General features: G+C 38.4%; 1 protein-coding gene across 2 annotated transcripts in view; it reads right to left on the bottom strand.

The window, feature by feature from the left end:
- Positions 1-7,741: 7,741 nt before the first annotated feature.
- Positions 7,742-19,589, bottom strand: part of osbpl2b (oxysterol binding protein-like 2b) — a 55,512-nt gene continuing 43,664 nt past the window's right edge. For both annotated transcript variants that reach the window (XM_030138889.1, XM_030138890.1), the window contains exons 3-14: positions 17,885-18,011; positions 15,726-15,801; positions 14,614-14,748; positions 13,747-13,844; positions 11,977-12,159; positions 11,788-11,895; positions 11,031-11,120; positions 10,836-10,956; positions 10,404-10,529; positions 9,769-9,892; positions 9,533-9,623; positions 7,742-8,293 (exon numbers count right to left, since the gene is read on the bottom strand). In XM_030138889.1, coding sequence (XP_029994749.1) covers positions 8,191-8,293; positions 9,533-9,623; positions 9,769-9,892; positions 10,404-10,529; positions 10,836-10,956; positions 11,031-11,120; positions 11,788-11,895; positions 11,977-12,159; positions 13,747-13,844; positions 14,614-14,748; positions 15,726-15,801; positions 17,885-18,011 — 1,382 coding nt within the window. In that variant the 3' untranslated portion in view covers positions 7,742-8,190. The remainder of the gene's footprint in view (positions 8,294-9,532; positions 9,624-9,768; positions 9,893-10,403; positions 10,530-10,835; positions 10,957-11,030; positions 11,121-11,787; positions 11,896-11,976; positions 12,160-13,746; positions 13,845-14,613; positions 14,749-15,725; positions 15,802-17,884; positions 18,012-19,589) is intronic.

A 19,589-nucleotide genomic window follows, 5' to 3' on the forward strand; every position in this document is an offset into this window, starting at 1 on the left:
ACAGACGGACATAAAACAGAAAGGTAGGAAGAGGAAATGAACAACAGGAGGTTTAAAGGAGTGATATTTAGCTTTTTTTAACTGAATTCTTCCTTTTCCCTCATTTCCTGTGGTCTCCATAAACTGTAAATGCTCTGCTTGGGTCTGAATCCTTCATTTATTCTTCATTTATTCCACAGCTCCATCTCCAACACTACTGCAGACTAATGACACCAGTAAAGGGGGTTTGGAGCACTGGCCCTTTAAATGCACGAGCCGCCTCAGGCCCCGCCCCCTCCAGCTGTGCTGCTCTGTCAATCAACAACTGAACATTTGGGGTAGGTGGAAGTTTGGACATATTTACAGTGTGTTTTTTTTTTTTTTTTCGGACTTAACCCTTTCATGCATGAGTTATGAGAACCTTAATGGGTCAAAACACAGTGATGTTCCGTCAGAGAACAAACTTTCATGGAGGGTCTGCACGTGACGTCACCGCTAGCTGAAGTCACCGCGGTTCCGCCCACTGAGTGTCAGACAGAGGCAGATGAGTAGCGGCTTTGTCTTGAATACTGCGAAAACTTTAGAACAATCTAAAAAATGGGGCAGAGCTGTTGTGCCACTGATCGCACAAACAGGTTTAAAAAGCACTCGGAGCTATCGTTTTAGCGGCGACCTAAAGCCACAGACAGAAGAAGCAGATGGATCGCTGCAATTCAGAGAAAGAACTGGAATCCACACAACCAAACCTGGATTTGTGTCAGCTAACGTTCATTTGTGCTGTGTTCTGGTGTAAACTCATCCCTTAAATTCCATCTGGTTTTGGCTAACGTTCCTTCTTAGTAAAGCTCTTCATGTTAGCATCTGTCATTTAGTTCTATGTTTCAGAACTGAAACGTTTGTGTCTTCAGTTGTGTGATTGTGAACCTTGTGCTCTACATGATTTGTAAACTATCTTAAACTGAGGCTAACCTAGTTTTCCAAATAAGGGGCTACTCTAGCACACAGCTGTTGGATCTGTGTTGGATCCAGTATTTGATGTGAACTCTCCTTAAATCTCCACAGTACCAGTAGATCATCCACTCACTTGGGTCAGTACTAAGGGTTCAACTCCAGTAAATCAGTAGTGAACTGTGAGCACTACTGCTGGGCCTTTACCGCCGAAGTCACCACGAGGAAAATCCGTCTGCACCAACAACGAACCTCCAAAACAATAGTATGTTGAATGAAAGCACTCACCAGCTGGAATCCTCTAATGAACCAGGACCAGGATGGACACAACTCTGGGTCTGTTGGATGCTTTCAGCCTTTGCGTTGGGGATTTTCCCGGCGTTGAACTCAGGTTCATGTAAATGTCAGGATAGGTGATTTGTGTCCCAGATCAGTGTTGGTAGAACAGCTGTTGTTTGGTAGTTTGGATGGATCCATGTCCAGTCCAGTTGTCTTTAATTTCATGTTCTATTCCACATTCTTCCCGGTCTCGCTGTAGTTACTGCTATACTCCGCCATGTTGAGCCGGTTTGTTTTTGCCACTCGGTCTGACTTAGAGGGGCGTGGCCTGGGGGGAAATGACGTATGTGCACTCCCTCTATTGATCGCCATTCCAACATTTATTTCAATATAAAGTAGCTCCTTCTTTTGGATGATCCCTTATGGTCCAACTAAAGCAAAAAGGAGTTTAAAAGTAAAAATTTGGGTCAAACTGTCTCTAAAATGTCCCATCAGAGATTTTGAATACCGTGTTTTGACCCTGATCAAGATATTTTTCCTAAGTGTTTTTATTCGTCTTTAGGCATGAAAAAAAACAATGCGACTGAAATTTTTTTTATGAACCTATTTTTCATGGAGTTGCAAAAATATCCACTCAGCTGGACACCATGCATTTAATTTTTGAAGCAAAGAAACATGTATTTACTGATCTACTGAATGAAAACTATGAAATATTTTTTTATGCTGCTAATCTGATGTTTTGTCACATTTTAACATACTGTAATATTAGTTATTTCTCACTTTATGGAGATAATATGCAAAAAAAAAACAAAAAACTACAGTCTAATAACAATAACAAGCAACTGATTTACACTCAAGCATGTTACTGCAGATCAGATTTATCTAGAACAGCAAAGTTAAAGTAATGGTATGAATGTCAGTGTATGGGATGATGCATAGGTGCTCACTGTGTTGGTGGATAAGGAAATGGAACAATAAAATCCATGAATGTAGAAGAGAACAGTTTTGAACAGCTGTCCACTGCAGTGACCACTGTGCATGAAAGGGTTCAACTTTTATTGGTTTTTAAATAAATGGGGGGGAAAAAAAGGCCAACGCTTTGACTTACATATCGATATAGATACCTGTACGAAGTGCGTAGAAAAAAATAAATAAAATAAGAGAAAAAAAATTTATGAGAGAGGGATTCATGTAGTTCTGTGAGGTGAGGGGCAAAGGATAAAATCTACAAAGTCAAGGCCACTGGGACAGTGTTAATTTTGTCGCCCATTTTTCAGCGTAGTCTTCATCTTGTGTCAGATTTCCTTATTAGTCTGTTTATTCATTCACATCATTTTTTGTTTGTCATGTTTTAGTCAACTAACAGTCTCAACATTTTAGTCTAGTTTTAGTCAAAACATTTTAGTCTATTTTTATTTTTTTATTTCAGGGATGATTTCAGTTTGATCTTTAACTCTTTCTGTTGTTACTTTCGTCATTTTTAATATTTAGTTCTTTTACTCATTCAGTACTGTTTATTTCTTTAAAGCTCATCCATGTCCAAAACGCTTTATAATGAACATTTCTGCGTTGCTATTGGAAATGTAGGTTTTGTATTTTTTGCCCAAATTATAGACATAAATATAAAAACGTGTGAAAGTGGGGAATAAGGTTTGGATTGACCTCATTTCATTCAGTCTCCAGATGTGACTTTACTGTCATTAAAACCCCAAAGAAAATACAAAAAATACAACTATTAAACAGAGACAGTGTCAAAAAGTGAAATTAGGATTTTATTAGTAGACATTTCCCCGTTCATTAAACAGCAGCCGTCCACAGTACAGCCCCCCCCCCCCCACCTCCAAATAAAACATCTGCTACAACGTTCTCACCAAAAAACCTTTAAATACTATAAAAATAAATCAATTGCACAAAATAAGATGCCATTTGCTTGTGATTACGTCTGTGCAACACTCGACAGAACATGGACAGAAAACCAGGCGGAACCCAGTGTTGGTCCGTTAGTGTCAATCGGCGCTGAACGAACATTCGACCCGTTTACGGACGCTTCATCGACGTGGGTTCAACATTAGAATCCAGCGCTGAGCTGGGTGGAAGCTGGATTAGTAGAGTTTGTGTAGGTTCTATTCAGAGCCAACTGTGGGCGTTACAATAGAAAAAGAACTGGAACACTGGAGTTTAAAGGCATTCAGTCTGAACTTCAGGGTTCCCACAGTTTTCCCTCCAAAAACTTGACATTTCCAGACTTTTTTTTTTTTTTTTTTTTTTCAGATCATATTTGATGACTCAGAACAAATAGTGAGATTTTTATAATGTAAATGTGAACATTTCAACAGAAATTCTGAATAAACCTACATTTATTATATTTTACAGCTAAAGAGAAGAAGATTAGCTTAACAGTTAAGTAGTGTGTATGTGGTTGCTATGGTGATTCCTGCTACTTTAACATGAGTGCTTTGACAATTCCTGCAACTTCACACAGTAGCATAGTGATTCCCACCACTTTACATGGTTGCTATGGTGATTGCCACTTCTTAAACATGGTTGCTATGGCTATTCCTACCAGTTTACATAGTAGCTAAAGTGATTCCCGCACTTTTACCTGGTCCCTATGGTGATTCCCGCCACTTTACACGGTTCCTATGGTAATTCCCGTATTTTTACATGGTCCCTATGGTGATTCCCATCATTTTACGTGGTTGCTATGGTGATTCCCACTATTTCACGCAGTTACTATGGTGATTCCCGCACTTTTACACAGTCCCTACGGTGATTCCCAGTCCTTTAAGCGGTTGCTATGGTGATTCCCGTCTCTTTAGTCACTAAAGCGTAGACTCCAAGAAACTGAGGTCTAATTTTTGGGGAAGAATCGATCACTTGCTCCTGAGTCACAGTTAGTTCCACAAATCGATAAAATCTTTTCACTGTGACGAAGATGAGCCTCGTCTGAACACGTTAACGTATGTTTTCTGTCGTTTTAGTGTCAATTGTGTGAAAGATGTTGAAAACAGTGGGTTTCGAACAGAATGGTTTGGTTTGTTTTTGTTCTCTAGAAGACTGAACATTCGGAGCAAAACCAGGAAAAAACACCAAACTTTAACTGGGATTTCATAAAGATCGCAATAGATACGAAGATCCTGATGGAAACCGGTAAAGTCTGAAGTTTTATGAATCATTTACAGTTCGAACCATGTTTCTACGTTAAAGTAGCGGGTTTGATCATTTTTACGACGATTTCAGTCTATTCCTGAATTTTTTTCCCCTTTTTGTCGTGTTTTTTCTCAAATGTCTGAGTTTTAGAGGACGATGAAAACAGTAAATGTGTTAAATGTTAAAGCAGGTTTTCTGATCCATTTATTAATATACGTTATCAAACATTAAAACAGTTTGTATATTCCAGAAACAGGATCCGATAAAGTCTAAAGCCTGGTTCTGTTCTGTGAGGAACCCTGAACCCAGTCTGATGTTCAGACTACATTCATTCAGATCGTACATGATCTAATCTGGTTAATCCGAATGTTCGCCGACACATTCACCACGTTCAGAAAACAGACACTTTTACAGAAACAAGGAGAAAAAAAAAAACGCATTCATGAAATCTCAAACATCATAAATAAAACATGAATGAATAAAAAAAAAAGGAATGAGTGGAAAAAGAGGGAAACGCAGGCACTGAGCGACACATGGAGTTAAAACCAGGTGGATGATGGGTAGGCGGCGGCAGCGGCGGCGATCTGGAGGTGGGCGGAGACAGCGTCCGGTTGCATAGAGTCCAAAACCTCTGATTCCAACAAAACTGAAACGGAAAATATGGAGTTTTTTTACAGGACGTCGACTTAGATTTGAGCGAAAAACATGAAAAGTTCAGTTTCCACCAACGGAAAAAGTCATGATGCGTTCAATGTCCTGGAGAAACATCATGTAAAAAAAACACTTCATTTGATTTAAAAAAAAAAAAAAAAACTCCATAAAACCCGACAGGACGCAGATTCAGTCACAATTCACAGCCTCGGTTCAACCAGGACGTTTAATAATCGGCTCCATTTTGTGACGGTTTTTACGGAATTTTTCATCTTTTTACTGAAGAAAATGTCGTTATTTTTCATCTTCATCTGTAACTTTTAAACTAAACTGAGCTGTAACGTGTATTTTTTTAATACTTTTTCATTTTTCTTAATTCAACGTATTATTCAGAGCATCACTGAAGTCGACTCTGGTCTAATTAAATATAAAATTAAATTAAATAAACTGGAATAATGACATGTTTCTGTTTAAGTTGTGACTTTACATTCAGGCTGTTTCTTATTAAATGCAGGTTTAGAGAAAAGTGAATCCATTTCCATTTTACATTCAGTTTTAGTTTCATTGTTTTCTCTACATTCTGTTTCAGACTGAATCGATGTGACGTTAAGGCCTTTTCTTCGTTAAACTAACGACGGCATGAGCAGAAACAGGTAAAAACCCATGAATTAAAACACTTTAATCACATTTATTTTACATTAATAACATTAACGTCCACATATGAACCAGTAACTCTCAGATTTGAATCATTTTTCTGAATCGTTTCATGAGTTTTTTTGATGCTTTATTTTCCTTTTTTTTATTATTTTCATTCATTTCTTCATCAGGACACACGTTACTGAAGGAAATTAAATAAATTATGGAAACAAAATGACACTAAAAGATTCAGATTTTTGTTGAATATTAACATAGTCTAAATGTATGTAAATAATCTATGAATAATTAATATCATCTAGTGATTGATCATCATGTTTTGTGAAATATTGACAATTATTTGACATATTTTGTGAATTTAAATGGATATAAGAACTGAAAACATGTGATTAACTTGTAAAAACACATTTAATTAATATTTCATCACTTTGTTGCCATAATTTTTAACCAACAAATTTTTATTTTTACATGAAACTGATTCAAAAAATGTCTTTTAATCTCTAATTAAATCTTCTGAGTGATTTTTACAAATGAATCGTGCTCCCATGAACGTTTTTCTTATACGATGCTTAAAAAATATGAATAAAATGACGTTTTTTGAACTGAATCTCCAGATAAATGCTCTCTGGTTCATATGTGAATCTTAATGTAAATGGTTCTTCCTGGTTCCGTCTCGTTCTAATCCAATAAAACCCAGAGTCGACTCTAAAGGTCATGACCTCCGGGGGGCGGGGCTACAATGCTGACGGGCATTTAACTGTGACCATTCAGCTTCAGATTTGACTGTTTGATCGTCTGCTGAGCCTGAACCTGTGACCTTTGACCTTTAAGGTTAATGTTGGTTTAATCATTCATCATATGTCTTTAGTGTCTGGACGTATTTATACATGTGGATGTTTTTAGACTTATGCACCATCATCATCATCATCATCAGGGGCTGAATCTGTGATGATGCATCTGGAATAAAACAGAATGATGAGGTTGATTTATTGATTTTCAGTAAATATTATCATGTAACTGGTCATAATGTCAAATATCAGGAAATATTATTACAGTTAAACCCTATTTTCAGTTATTTTCTTTTATTTTGTTGACGTCGTGGACAGAAGCTGCCATTTTTATCTGATTTTATCGTCCTATCAGTGAATGTTCTGAAGAGTCTGAATCATGGATTTGTTTTGTGTCGTCGTTCTCTTCCTGTTTTGTGTTAATTATTTATCATTTGATCCAAAAATCGTACTATCACGACGTTTTTACTGTCTTTACATTAAACTGAAAACAGTTTTATTTAACTTTATTTGAGAGTGTGTTTGTAGAACAGGTGGTTCTGTTAGTTCCAGACCGTAACGTCTAAATATGTGGTTTTAGTTTGTGATGGGTTTTTATTTATCAGGTCTGTTTTATTTTGTCAGACACGTTGGTTCAACTCCGGTTTTCAGCTCGTACGTGGAGTTTAGATCTGAAACAGGTTATTGTTCATCCACAGTTTGGATGTTTGTGTTTTTCATTTGGACGAGGATCCATTAGTCGGATATTTTATTTTAATTAAACTAACGTTGAATGTGAGGGTTTAGACAGAGGTGTTGAAGTCATGTTGGTTCAGGTTCACATTCAGACCAATATGATCTAAAGTAAAATAATAACAGAATAACCTGTAAATAATGACAAATACAAACTTTTATCTGTTTTAGGATGAAAAAAGTAAAATTACATAAAGGAAAACGTTTACGTCTATAAATTATCCTTTAAAAAAAACATAAGTAACATGAACAACCTGAAATTTATTAACAAAAATAAGTAGAATTTTAATAATATTGTACCTCAGTTTTTCATGTACACATGTTCATTATAACGTACAAATACATTTAATAACAGGCTGAATATTGGTCCAATTACACCCACTGCTTTAACACATTTCAGGTTCGTGTTTTTTTATGAAAGTATAGTTTATAAATGTAAACTTTTTAATGTAATTTTACTTTTTTTACACTAAAACAAAGAAAATTTGGATTTTTTTTTGGACTGTTTTGATAATATTTCACTGGTCTGATCCACTTTAGATCATATTAGTCTGTATGTGGAACTGATTCGAACACATTTATTGTTAATATCTTCAGTGTAATTTCATAAATTCATCTCACGGGTCGGATCAGAACCTTTGGCGGTCCGGTTCTGACCCACGGGCCGTATGTTTGACCCCCCCAGGTTAAGTCGTCCGTCTGGTTCCACCGCTGATCCTCTGATGTTCGTGTTTCCAGTTTTCGTCTGTAGTTTTTCTTCTGTGACTGAAGTGTTTTCTTCGTCAGCGTCTCCAGGAGGAAACAAACGCAAACACGTCGACGTGCGTCTGAATCCGTTTTCCTTCATGTGTGTTTTCCTCTGATCCGCCGCCGTCCACGCCGGGTCATCCAGTCGTTGGTGTTTGAGTGAACGTGGGTTCACTGTGGCGTTCACTGGTCGATGGGAATAAAAGATGAGATGGAGGCGGAGTCTGTGGTCACATGATGAGGAGGAGGAGGATGAAGGCTGTCAGTAGATGTCGGGCAGGTCCTGGTAGTTCCGGCTGAAGTATCCGCCGCTGTAGATCCAGTCCTGGGATCCGGTGAACGGGTTGGATCCCTGTTGGAACCACCTGGAAAAAAAACACAACACAGTCAGTCAGAACGAACGCACGACGCCGACGTCAGTGGATCCAGGTTTAGTTTCGAAAACATGACACACACGAACTGAGTCTGTTCACAATAACAGAAAAAACAGACAGATGACCGGTCAGTGAACGCATCACAGCATTAGGATGCTGAGTCTGGGTTGTACTGTTGTATTGGATCATTGTGTTGTTGTTGTTGTGTGATTGTGTTGTTGTTGTTGTTTTGTGGTTATTTGTTGTGTTGTTTTTAGAGCTGAAACGATTAATCGACTAAGGCTAAAGACGTTCATTTTGTCTTCTGTTTATGTAAATACAGTTTTTTCTTTTGTTCAGACAAGGAATAGTTTTTAGTTTTTAGATGTTCCCTGCTTGACAGTTTCGACTGTGACTCCAGTCTTCCTCAGAAGCGTCATCCGACGTGTTGCTGACGTGTCATTTATCAGCTGGTCGGCTCGACGGACCAGTCAGAGCCCGTCGAGCCGACCGTGCCTCCTCCGCCTTGGGTGGGTCGAGCCGACCAGCTGATAAACGACACGTCAGCAACACGTCGGATGACGCTTCTGAGGAAGACTGGAGTCACAGTCGAAACTGTCAAGCAGGGAACATCTAAAAACTAAAAACTATTCCTTGTCTGAACAAAAGAAAAAACTGTATTTGATTAATTGACTAGGTGCTTGAAGCGAATGCAAAAATTCACGATTCAATTAATTGACTCGAATTGATTGAAGGGAAATATTCTATTGCAGTTTTCTTGAATTGAAACTTCTTTGTGCGTCACAGTAAGTGTCCGTGTGAAACACAACAGTGGAACCAATGTTTAACAGCAGAGAAATGAAGGAAAAAAGCTTTGATTCAGGAGAACTGTCGTTGAATGATTTTTTTTTTTTGGATCACTTTGAGTCGATTACTCGTTTCAGCTCTAGTTGTTTTTCTGTTGTGTTGTGTGGGTGTTTGTTGTGTTGTTTTGTTGATGTTTATTTGTTGTTGTGTTTTTCTGTTGTGTTGGTATTTGTTGTTTGTGTATTATTATTATTGATGTTTTTGTATTTCTGTGGGTGTTGTGTTGTTCTGTGGGTGTTTGTTGTGTTGTTTGTTTGTTTGTTTGTTGTGTTGTTTGTGTACCTGGTGGACCACTCCTCTTCGTTCTTCGCTCTCTCTTTTCTTGTTGTTCTGTGGGTGTTTGTTGTGTTGTTTGTTTGTTTGTTTGTTGTGTTGTTTGTGTACCTGGTGGACCACTCCTCTTCGTTCTTCGCTCTCTCTTTCCTGGCTGCTCGTTGTTTTTCCTCCAGTCGTTCTTTCTCTTTACTTGCTTCATCTGGAACACAAACACATCCTGTTTATAAATAATCGTCTCCTCTCATTGGTTCAGACTGAACTCACTCATGTCTTTGGTTCTGGTTGTTGGACACTCGTCCACTAGGGGTCAGTGTTGTCCTGTTGGAGTCCCTGCTGTAAATTACCCATGTTGCCGTTCTCCATGGCTCTGATGTCGGGTCTGAAGCGACAGTCGGTCGGAGCGATGACGGCCTCTAGCCCCGCCTCCAACTCGTTAAGAGACATTGCAAAGTTGGTGAAGTTGTACATCTGTTAAAAAAACCATAAGATGAATAAAAACCAGTAAAGTGCAGTTATTTCACCTTGATGACCTGGTAGAAGATAAAACCTGATTAGAATCTTCTGTGATATTTAACTCATTAACTTTTGAACCATTAAATAAGAGTCAAACAGAGTAAACGTCCACTAATGAACACAAACATGTTCTGAGGTTGAACTTTATTTCAACTAAAACACACACAACTTTATGTTTCATCATCGCACTGTGGGTTCAACCTCGTTCAGAATCTACGAAACGGACCACAACGACTGGATAAAAAGAAGTCCACGGTTTCTCTGTCCTGGGTCTAGTTCTGGTTCTGTTTGTGGTTCTGGTTCTGGTTCTAGTTATAGTTCTGGTTCTAGTTCTGGTTCTGTTTGTGGTTCTAGTTCTATTTCTGGTTCTAGTTCTGTTTCTGGATCTAGTTCTATTTCTGTTTGTGGTTCTGGGTCTAGTTCTGGTTCTGTTTGTGGTTCTGGTTCTATTTCTGGTTCTCCTTACTGTGGCTGAGTGTGCGGGTCTGGACTCTATCCTCCAGAGCAGGGTACTTCCTGGTACGACCGACACCGTCTCCTGGACCTCAGGCATGTCGTCGGCCTCGTCGTTCTCTGCCCTGTCCAACTCCTCCTGGAAAGAAGACGGCAAACGGCCGTTAAAATAAACCATTAAACACAACGACTATTAAAATAAACCATTAATATAAACCGTTAAAAACAACCATGAAAATAAACCGTTAAAAAAAACCGACATTAAAAAATAACCATTAAAAACAGTTCAAATAAACCGTTAAAAACAGTTACAATAAATCGTTAAAATAAACCGTTAAAAGTTTTAGTTAGCAGTTTAGTTTTTTTTCTGAGACGATATTTGAAGAAATCGTTAACAAAGTCGCCGACAGAACCCGCCCCTGTCTGAATACTTGTGTGTGCTCACATGTTTGTTCTTCTTATTGTCTCCTTTCTTCTCAGACTTCTTATGGGCTTCGTAGGCCTGAGGGTCCACGCTCCACATGCACTCGGTCCATTTCCCATAGATCACACAGTGCTTCTTTTTACTGAGGAGGAAGACGAGGATGAGAACCGTACAGAGGGTAAGAGTGGATAAAGTAGTTCCAGATGAACCACTGACCTCTTGTCCTGGATGTATCCTTCCACTTTATGCAGCTCTTTACCGAACATCCCACATGGTTTGAAGTTCAACACACACTTATCTCCAGTACTGACGACAAAACACACAAATACACAAACACACAAATACACAACCAGTTAAAGTCTGTTTGGACACGTTACAGGTTTACACAGTTTACACCAGTCTGTCTTATCTGATAGAAATGAAATAAAATAAAACCAAAACCTTATAAACTCAAATCTACAATTAAATCTATGAAAGCTTTGAAGTTTTTTCCATATTTTTCTCATATAAATTCATCCGTATATGAACACCCTAAGCCAGGGGGGTCCAGTCCTGGTCCTCGAGGGCCGGTATCCTGCAAGTTCTAGATATTTCCCTCTTCCAGTCCACCTGACGGTTGTTATCAGTCTTCTGCAGAGCTCGTCAACAGGCTGATCATGTGAATCAGGTGCGTTGGAAGAGGGATACATGTAAAGCATGCAGGATACCAGCCCTCGAGGACCAGGATTGGACACCCCTGCCCTAAGCCTAACCCTAACCCTAGACCTACCCAGACCTCTCTAGACCTTCTCAGACCCCCCCTCCCCCAAGACTTCCTCAGACTTCCTCAGACCCTTGTAGATCTCTTAGGACCTCCTCAGACCCTCCCAGACCTCCTAAGGACACCCCCCCCCCCCCCCCCCCCAGACCTCCTCGGACTCCCTCAGACCCTCCCAGACCTCCTGGGACCCCCTCAGACCCCCGTCTGCAGTACCTGTGGTTGATGATCTCCACGGTGCCGTACTGTTCGATCCACAGTTTCCCCAGGATGATGTTGTGGACGCAGCAGTAGGGGTTACTCCACGTGTACGCCTCGTTGTACCTGTTCGACAGACGGACACGGGAATAAGACGGAGGGGACAAACCGTGGACATGTGACGTGGGCGTGGACGCGTGGACTCACTTGAGCAGCTCTAGTGTGATCGTCCCTTTAGGCTCCGCCTCCACGCTTTTACCCCAGAACTTGAGTTTGGGGTAAATGGAGCCGTGGAAGACGAAGTCCCCGACCAGGCTCTCGGCGTGGAAGGCACTGACAGGGGGATGATGGGAAACCTGCTCCGACACCAGCCGGAAGCCCTGCTCCTCCCTGAGGACGGAGGACATGGAGGACATGGGTTTACCCTCAGAGACAAAGACTGGACGAATACATGAGACGTATCCAAACAGAAACTACATGAGTGTCAGTCAGACATGTTAGTTCAGGTTCCACATTCAGTCCAATATGATCTAAAGGGGGTCAGAGCAGTAGAATGAACTCTGTAACCTACAAAGAATGTCAACAATAATGAGTGAGAAAAAGTAAAAGAACACAATGAAAGTGTTACGTCTATAAACCATCCTTTAAAACAGGGGTGTCAAACATGCGGCCCGGGGGCCAAATGTGGCCCACCAAAGGTTCCAGTCCAGCCCACAGGATGAATTTGTGAAATGCAAAAATTACACTGAAGATATTCACAAAAATTTTGGTTCAGGTTCCACATACAGACCAGGAAAAATAATATCATAATAACCTATAAATACTTACAACTCCAAATTTTTCTCTTTGTAATTGTAAATATTTTCATGTAATTTTCCTGTATTTACACAAAAACAAACCATCATTTCACAGAAAATGTAAATATCCTGAAAAATATGAAAAACCTGAAAAAAGTATAATTTTATCAATATTCAATATTATTAAATGTTTAGTGTATTTGTAGATCCACTGTGATCTGTACGTTGTAATGAACATGACGTCAATGATAAACTGGGGCAGAATATTGTTGAAATTGCACTTATTTTTCTTAACAAATTTTAGGTCGTTCGTGTTATTCACATTGTTTTAAAGGATAGTTTGTAGACGTAAACATTTTCATCATGTAAGGAAAGTTTGGAGTTGACTTTATTTATATATAATTATGTGATTACTTTACTGGTCTGGCCCACTTCAGACCAAATTTGGCTGAATTTGGCCCCAGAACTAAAATCAGTTTGACACCCATGCTTTAAAACATGAACCTGAATTTACTTTAAAATCAGTGCACTTTTAACAGCAGCAGCGTTCTCTTATTTACATTGTTAAGGTCTTGAAAGTCAAAAATGACCTTTTTTATGGTGATAGAATTATTTTTTGGACCTACATGCTCTGACTGCTTTAATAAAACTAAACATATTTAGTCTCACATTGTTATCGTTGTGTTAAATCCTCTGAGCTGCAAACACACACTGAAAACAGCAGGTTTTGACAAACAAATGTGGATATTCTAATCTGACTTCATCAAAAACACCAGGAAACACTGATGATGAAGTCCAAAGTAAATCCCTCTAATTGATCGTGTTTTCTGGGATGTTCAAATATTAAACAACAGTAAGAATGCTTTGGGGACAAATGCACAAAATGAGGCAATTATACGGGTTTATCAACACAAACCATTCATATCTGTTCATATTCAGCCAGTGCAGACCTCTACCCTAATGTGTTACAGACCAACAGAAAGATGAAGATAAAAGATGACGGTTGAATTCCCGTCAATAGCACAAACGGTTCAGAAGTTCAGATCATGTGAATGATGGTAGATGCAGAAATGTGTCAAAGGAGACACAATCGTTAAACCAGGTGTTCCATATTTGATAAGACGTTGAACAGAAAAGTAGTTCACGTATAAATGTGTGGAATAGTTGTGTTTTTTCGTACCTGGTGAGTTCGTAGGTTTCTCCCAGCAGAGGGTTAAAAGGTTTTCCAGTTCTGTCCCACTGAGACGCAACAGCTGACACAGCAAACGCAGCCACGGCCTGGAGACGACAACGACACAAATGTTAGTTATGTTAGTATTTATTTATTTATTTATTTATTTATTTATTTATTTCTGATGATTCACAGTAACATTAATCTACTGATTCACTTCTATCCACAAAATCAAAAATACTGTTTTACCTGCAACATCATAGCTCAACTTTATTCATGTATATTTGTGAATTCCTTTTTCTGTTTTAATTTATTACTTTTCTTCAGGTGGTTCTGTTTTTTTTTTGTTTGTTTGTTTGTTTTTTTAATAATGTCCTGGATGTGAAACTCAGCTTCTTTTAATAATTTGTCTGGTTTTTATCCATTTGACCAGTTTTTATATTTGTAAATTAATTAACCTAAAGCTCAAAAAAAAAAAAAAAAAAAAAAAAAAACCAATACACAGATTTAATGAAGTTAATACTAAATATTAAAACTCACTCAAATAGAATGACAGTTTGATTGTATTTGACAACAGTATAATCTCTAGTGCTTTAATTGAACTTAGAGGCAGATTCACAATAAAACAGACTGAAAAAACAACAAATTGTACTAAACCTTTAAAAATATCACTTACAATAAGAAAAATACTCTAAACGTGTAAAGTAAGACTAAAATTGTCGGATGGTCTGGTACGGTCTAAGATGGTCTAAGAAAATAATGTCACCATAATAAAATACTGTAAACATCTGTAAAATGAGAGTAAACCTGTAAAAGACACAGACTGACGGTCAAACTCCCCTAAACCCTGTGAACGTGTGTTCAGGCCGTTCTGACCTGCATGCGCTCGATGGAGTCGGACATGGAACAGGCTCTGTTGATGAGGTATGTGTGTTCCATATATTCTGTGATTCTCTGAAGGAAGCTCAGAGGTTCGTTGAAGACGATGGGCATCGTGATCTTGGACAGTTCCTGAAAAACACAAACAGGACGTCACGGATTCTAACATTTAGACACAAACACAAACTAACCCTTCCAGACCCACAGCTATCTATCACCGCATTTATCACCATTTATTCTAATATGATCCTCTGTATTTTGCTTTTTTTTTCAGTGTAAATTGTGTATTTTTCTATATTTAATTCACTAATCATGTAGATGTTTATTAAAGCTCCGATTAAAGTTGAGTTTTATCATGTGAGAAACAGAAAACTGAAGAAAAAATGACTTTTTCAGTAAAATATACCGTTAACTGAACATAAAAACAAGTGTCTCCATCCACCGTCATTTATCAAACTACATGGGTTTATTATTTTTTCTTCAGTTTCATTCAATTTGTGGCTTATTTTGTTCTTTTGCTTACTTTTTTATTGCTTTTATTAATTTTATTGATTACTTTGGCTGTTTTTGTTCATTTTCTTGCCTATTTTATTCTTTTTTTTTTCTTCAATTTCATACAATTTGTAGCTTGTTCTTTTTTCTTATTTTTCATACATTTTTAAAAAAAAATTTTATTCATTACTTTAGCTGTTTTTGTTCATTTCTTGCTTATTTTCTCTGTTTTTTTTTTTTTATTTTATTTTTGTTCATTTTGTGGCACATTTTATTAATTTTTTTGGTTCAGTTTGTGGCTTATTTTGTTCTTATTTATTATTTTGTTTTGATTTTGTTCATTTTATTCATTACTTTAGTGGTTTTTGTTATTTTCTCCATCTTATTCATTATTTTCTTATTTTTGTTCATTTTGTGACCCATTTTATCATTATTTTTGGTTCATTTTGTGGTTTATTTTGTTCATGTTATAAATGGGCCTGATGTGAGTTCAACAGATGCTTTATCTCATGTTTCTACGTCTGTAGGTAGAACATCCACCGTGTTCTTTGTGTTTATTTAACTGGTTGTAGACGTTTCAGTAGTTGGTTTATCGTCCACAGCGGATCTGTCCTTACCAGACCGATGCATTTCTTCAGGATACTCCAGATACTGATGGTGTTTCTGGAAAACATGGGCGCAGGTAACGACGTCCTGAAAGGAGAAGGACGGAGTTACGACCTGAAGATCCAGAGATTAGACACGTCCCCTATGGTGGAGGCTAAAGTATGCAGACATGAATACGACGGCTGATGTTTGACATTCTCTGAAGGATGTTTGTGTGTCGTCTTCTTATAGAAACAGAATTCCACCAACAGAGATGATGGTGATTAGAGAAATATGAGATAAGAGAAGGCAGTATCAGCGTCTGAGCATCAGATCTGAGGGATCGGAACGAAACCAGGTCAAAGAGGCACCGAGAATCCGACTGGTGTCGAAGGAGAGGAAACAGAAAAGCAACGAGAAGAACCGACTGAACATGGAAAAAAACAACAAATGGGACGGTCTAGGATGGTCTAAGATGGTCCAGGATGGTCTGGGATGGTCTAAGATGGTCCAGGATGGTCTAAGATGGTCTGGGATGGTCTATAATGGTCCTGGATGGTCTAAGAAAGTCTTGGTCTAGGATGGTCTAAGATGGTCCGGGATGGTCTGGGATAGTCTACAATGGTTTAAAATAGTCCAGGATGGTCTGGGATAGTCTACAATGGTCTAAGATGGTCCAGGATGGTCTATAATGGTCCTGGATGATCTAAGATGGTCTTGGTCTGGGATGGTCTATAATGGTCCTGGATGGTCTAAGATGGTCTGGGATGATTTGAGATGGTCTATAATGGTCTGGGATGGTCTAAGATGGCCTGAGATGATCCGTAATGGTCCTGGATGGTCTGGGATAGTCTAAGACAGTCTAGCTTGATCTGCCATGGTCTAAGATGGTCCGGGATGGTCTATAATGGTCCAAGATGGTTTGGGATAGTCTTGGTCTGGGATGGTCTAAGATGGTCCAGGATGGTCTACAATGGTCCTGGATGGTCTAAGATGGTCTTGGTCTGGGATGGTCTATAATGGTCCTGGATGGTCTAAGATGGTCTGGGATGACTTGAGATGGTCCATAATGGTCTGGGATGGTCTAAGATGGCCCAAGATGGTCTATAATGGTCCTGGATGGTCTAAGATGGCCCGAGATGGTCTATAATGGTCCTGGATGGTCTAAGATGGTCTGGGATAGTTTAAGATAGTCTAGCTTGATCTCTAATGGTCTGGGATGGTCTAAGATGGTCCGGGATAGTCTATAATGGTCCAAGATGGTTTGGGATGGTCTTAGGTCTGGGATGGTCTAAGATGGACATGGTCTAGGATGGTCTAGGATGGTTTGGGTCAGAAACGGTAAACATGTGGTTCGTGACAGAACTTTGTACATTTAGAACCTACAGAGACAATCCACTGATCTTTTGGGTCTGAAGATGAACCAGTGGAACCAGAGTCCATGAGAAGGACATTAACCTGGTTTATGTCTGTGTTTGTCTGAACGCTGTAGACCACAGGTGTCCAACTCCGGTCCTCGAGGGCCGGTGTCCTGCATGTTTTAGATGTTTCCCTCTTCCATCACACCTGGTTCAATCAATGATCAGCTCATCATCCAGCTCTGCAGAAGTCTGATAATGATGTCATGGCTTCCAGGTGTGATGGAAGAGGGAAACATCTAAAACATGCAGGACACCAGCCCTCGAGGACCAGAGTTGGACACCCCTGCTGTAGACCATGGACGTCAAACTCACTTCAGTCCAGGTTCTACATTCAGCCCAGTTTGACCTCAGACGGACTGGACCAGTACCATGATAACAGTAATCTATAAACAATAATAACTCCAAATGTTTCTCCTTTAGTGCAGAAAACAGTCAAATTATATTGCGAAAATGTTTATATTTATAAACCTTCAACACAAAATGTGAACCACCAACAATCTGAAATTACTTAATAAAAATAAGTGTATTTTTAATCCTTTTCTGCCTCAGTTTATCATTTCCTCATGTGCATTAGAACTCACAGATCACAATCTACACAAAACATTTAGTACCATGCGTCTGGAACTGAAAATATAATCAGCTCTGATCAAATCCACTCTTCTGGACTCAGTGACACCCTCGACTGTTACTGTCTTCAGTGTAAGTTTTGTCCTTTCCCTCTGGGCCGGTCTGAACCCTTTCGCTTTAGTGTCGGTGGAATGCTGCTGTACCTGTGTTTCTTGATGCCGTTCTCCTGTGGAACCGTTCCATTGTTCTTCTGGCCGCTGCCGTCGAACACCAGCGCGTCTTTGAAACTGGCCTCGGACACGCCTTCGTACGACTCGTCTGAATCCAGGCCTGGAGGGAAAGAAACAGGACGGGTTACGCAACACCGTGGGCATGAAGTCGGAGAAATAATAGGACAAATAAGCAAGAAATAACAGGACAAATAAGCAAGAAATAACAGGACAAATAAGCAAGAAATAACAGGACAAATAAGCAAGAAATAACAGGACAAATAAGCAAGAAATAACAAGATAAATAACCAAGAAATAACAGGACAAATAAGCAAGAAATAACAGGACAAATAAGCAAGAAATAACAGGATAAATAACCAAGAAATAACAGGACAAATAAGCAAGAAATAACAGAAAAAATAACCAAGAAATAACAGGACAAATAAGCAAGAAATAACAGGACAAATAAGCAAGAAATAACAGGACAAATAAGCAAGAAATAACAAGATAAATAACCAAGAAATAACAGTGAAGAATAACCAAGAAATAACAGGACAAATAAGCAAGAAATAACAGGACAAATAAGCAAGAAATAAAAGAGAAGAATAACCAAGAAATAACAGGACAAATAAGCAAGAAATAACAGGACAAATAAGCAAGAAATAACAGAAAAAATAACCAAGAAATAACAGGACAAATAACCAAGAAATAACAGAGAAGAATAACCAAGAAATAACAGAAAAAAATAACTAAGAAATAACAGAACAAATAACCAAGAAATAACAGAACAAATAACCAAGAAATAACAGGACAAATAACCAAGAAATAACAGAAAAAATAACCAAGAAATGATAAGAAAAATAACTAAGAAATGGGAGAAAACTAACCAAGAAATAACAGAAATTCAGATTTTTTTTTCATGTTCACATTTTTTGTGAATGTAGTTTGTAAACATGAACATTTTCACGTAATTTAACTTTTTTTTACACTAAAACAGAGGAACATGTGTAGTTGTCATTATTTACAGGTTATTATGTTAATATTTTACTCATCCAACCCCCTTTAGATCATATGGGTCTGCATGTGGAACCTGAACTGAAATGATTTTAACACCTTTAGTATCATTTTTGCATTTTCAAAGTTCCCCCCACAGGTATACGTTTGACACCTCTGGTTTAGTTGATGTTATTAGGTTTTATATTTATTACATATTGTATTTTTCCCTAAATTTCTTAAAACACAATAGTAGAAACAAATGTACAGCTTCACATAATGTTGGATCAGTGTAAAAAAAAAATCTGTACAAAACTAGTTTGAGACGTTCACTAGAAAACCATTAGATCTGACAAAAGACATTAATGTTGATGATCTTTAATTATAGTTTAATTCAATCGTGTAACAGGAGATAAAACTGAGTATAATCACACAAAGCAGTTGAAAATGGGAAAAACTGTTCTGGGCAAAGATCCTTCACAGTATTTTTTCTGTTTGTTCGTATGTTGTCCACAGGTCGTTAGTGTTTATCGGATTCACCTGCCGTGTTTCTCCTCACCTGGACGTAATTAGCTGAAGCCTTTAAAAGAACACTGTCCTTCCACTTCAGTTGGCTTTGGTCTGCCCAAGTGTCAACATCCTGCTTAGTTTTCAGTGGACCCCCCCTATCCTGACCTCTGACTCCCATTTTAAATACTGTTTAAGG

This window comes from Sphaeramia orbicularis, chromosome 7 (assembly GCF_902148855.1).
Source record: "Sphaeramia orbicularis chromosome 7, fSphaOr1.1, whole genome shotgun sequence".
NCBI lineage: Eukaryota > Metazoa > Chordata > Actinopteri > Kurtiformes > Apogonidae > Sphaeramia > Sphaeramia orbicularis.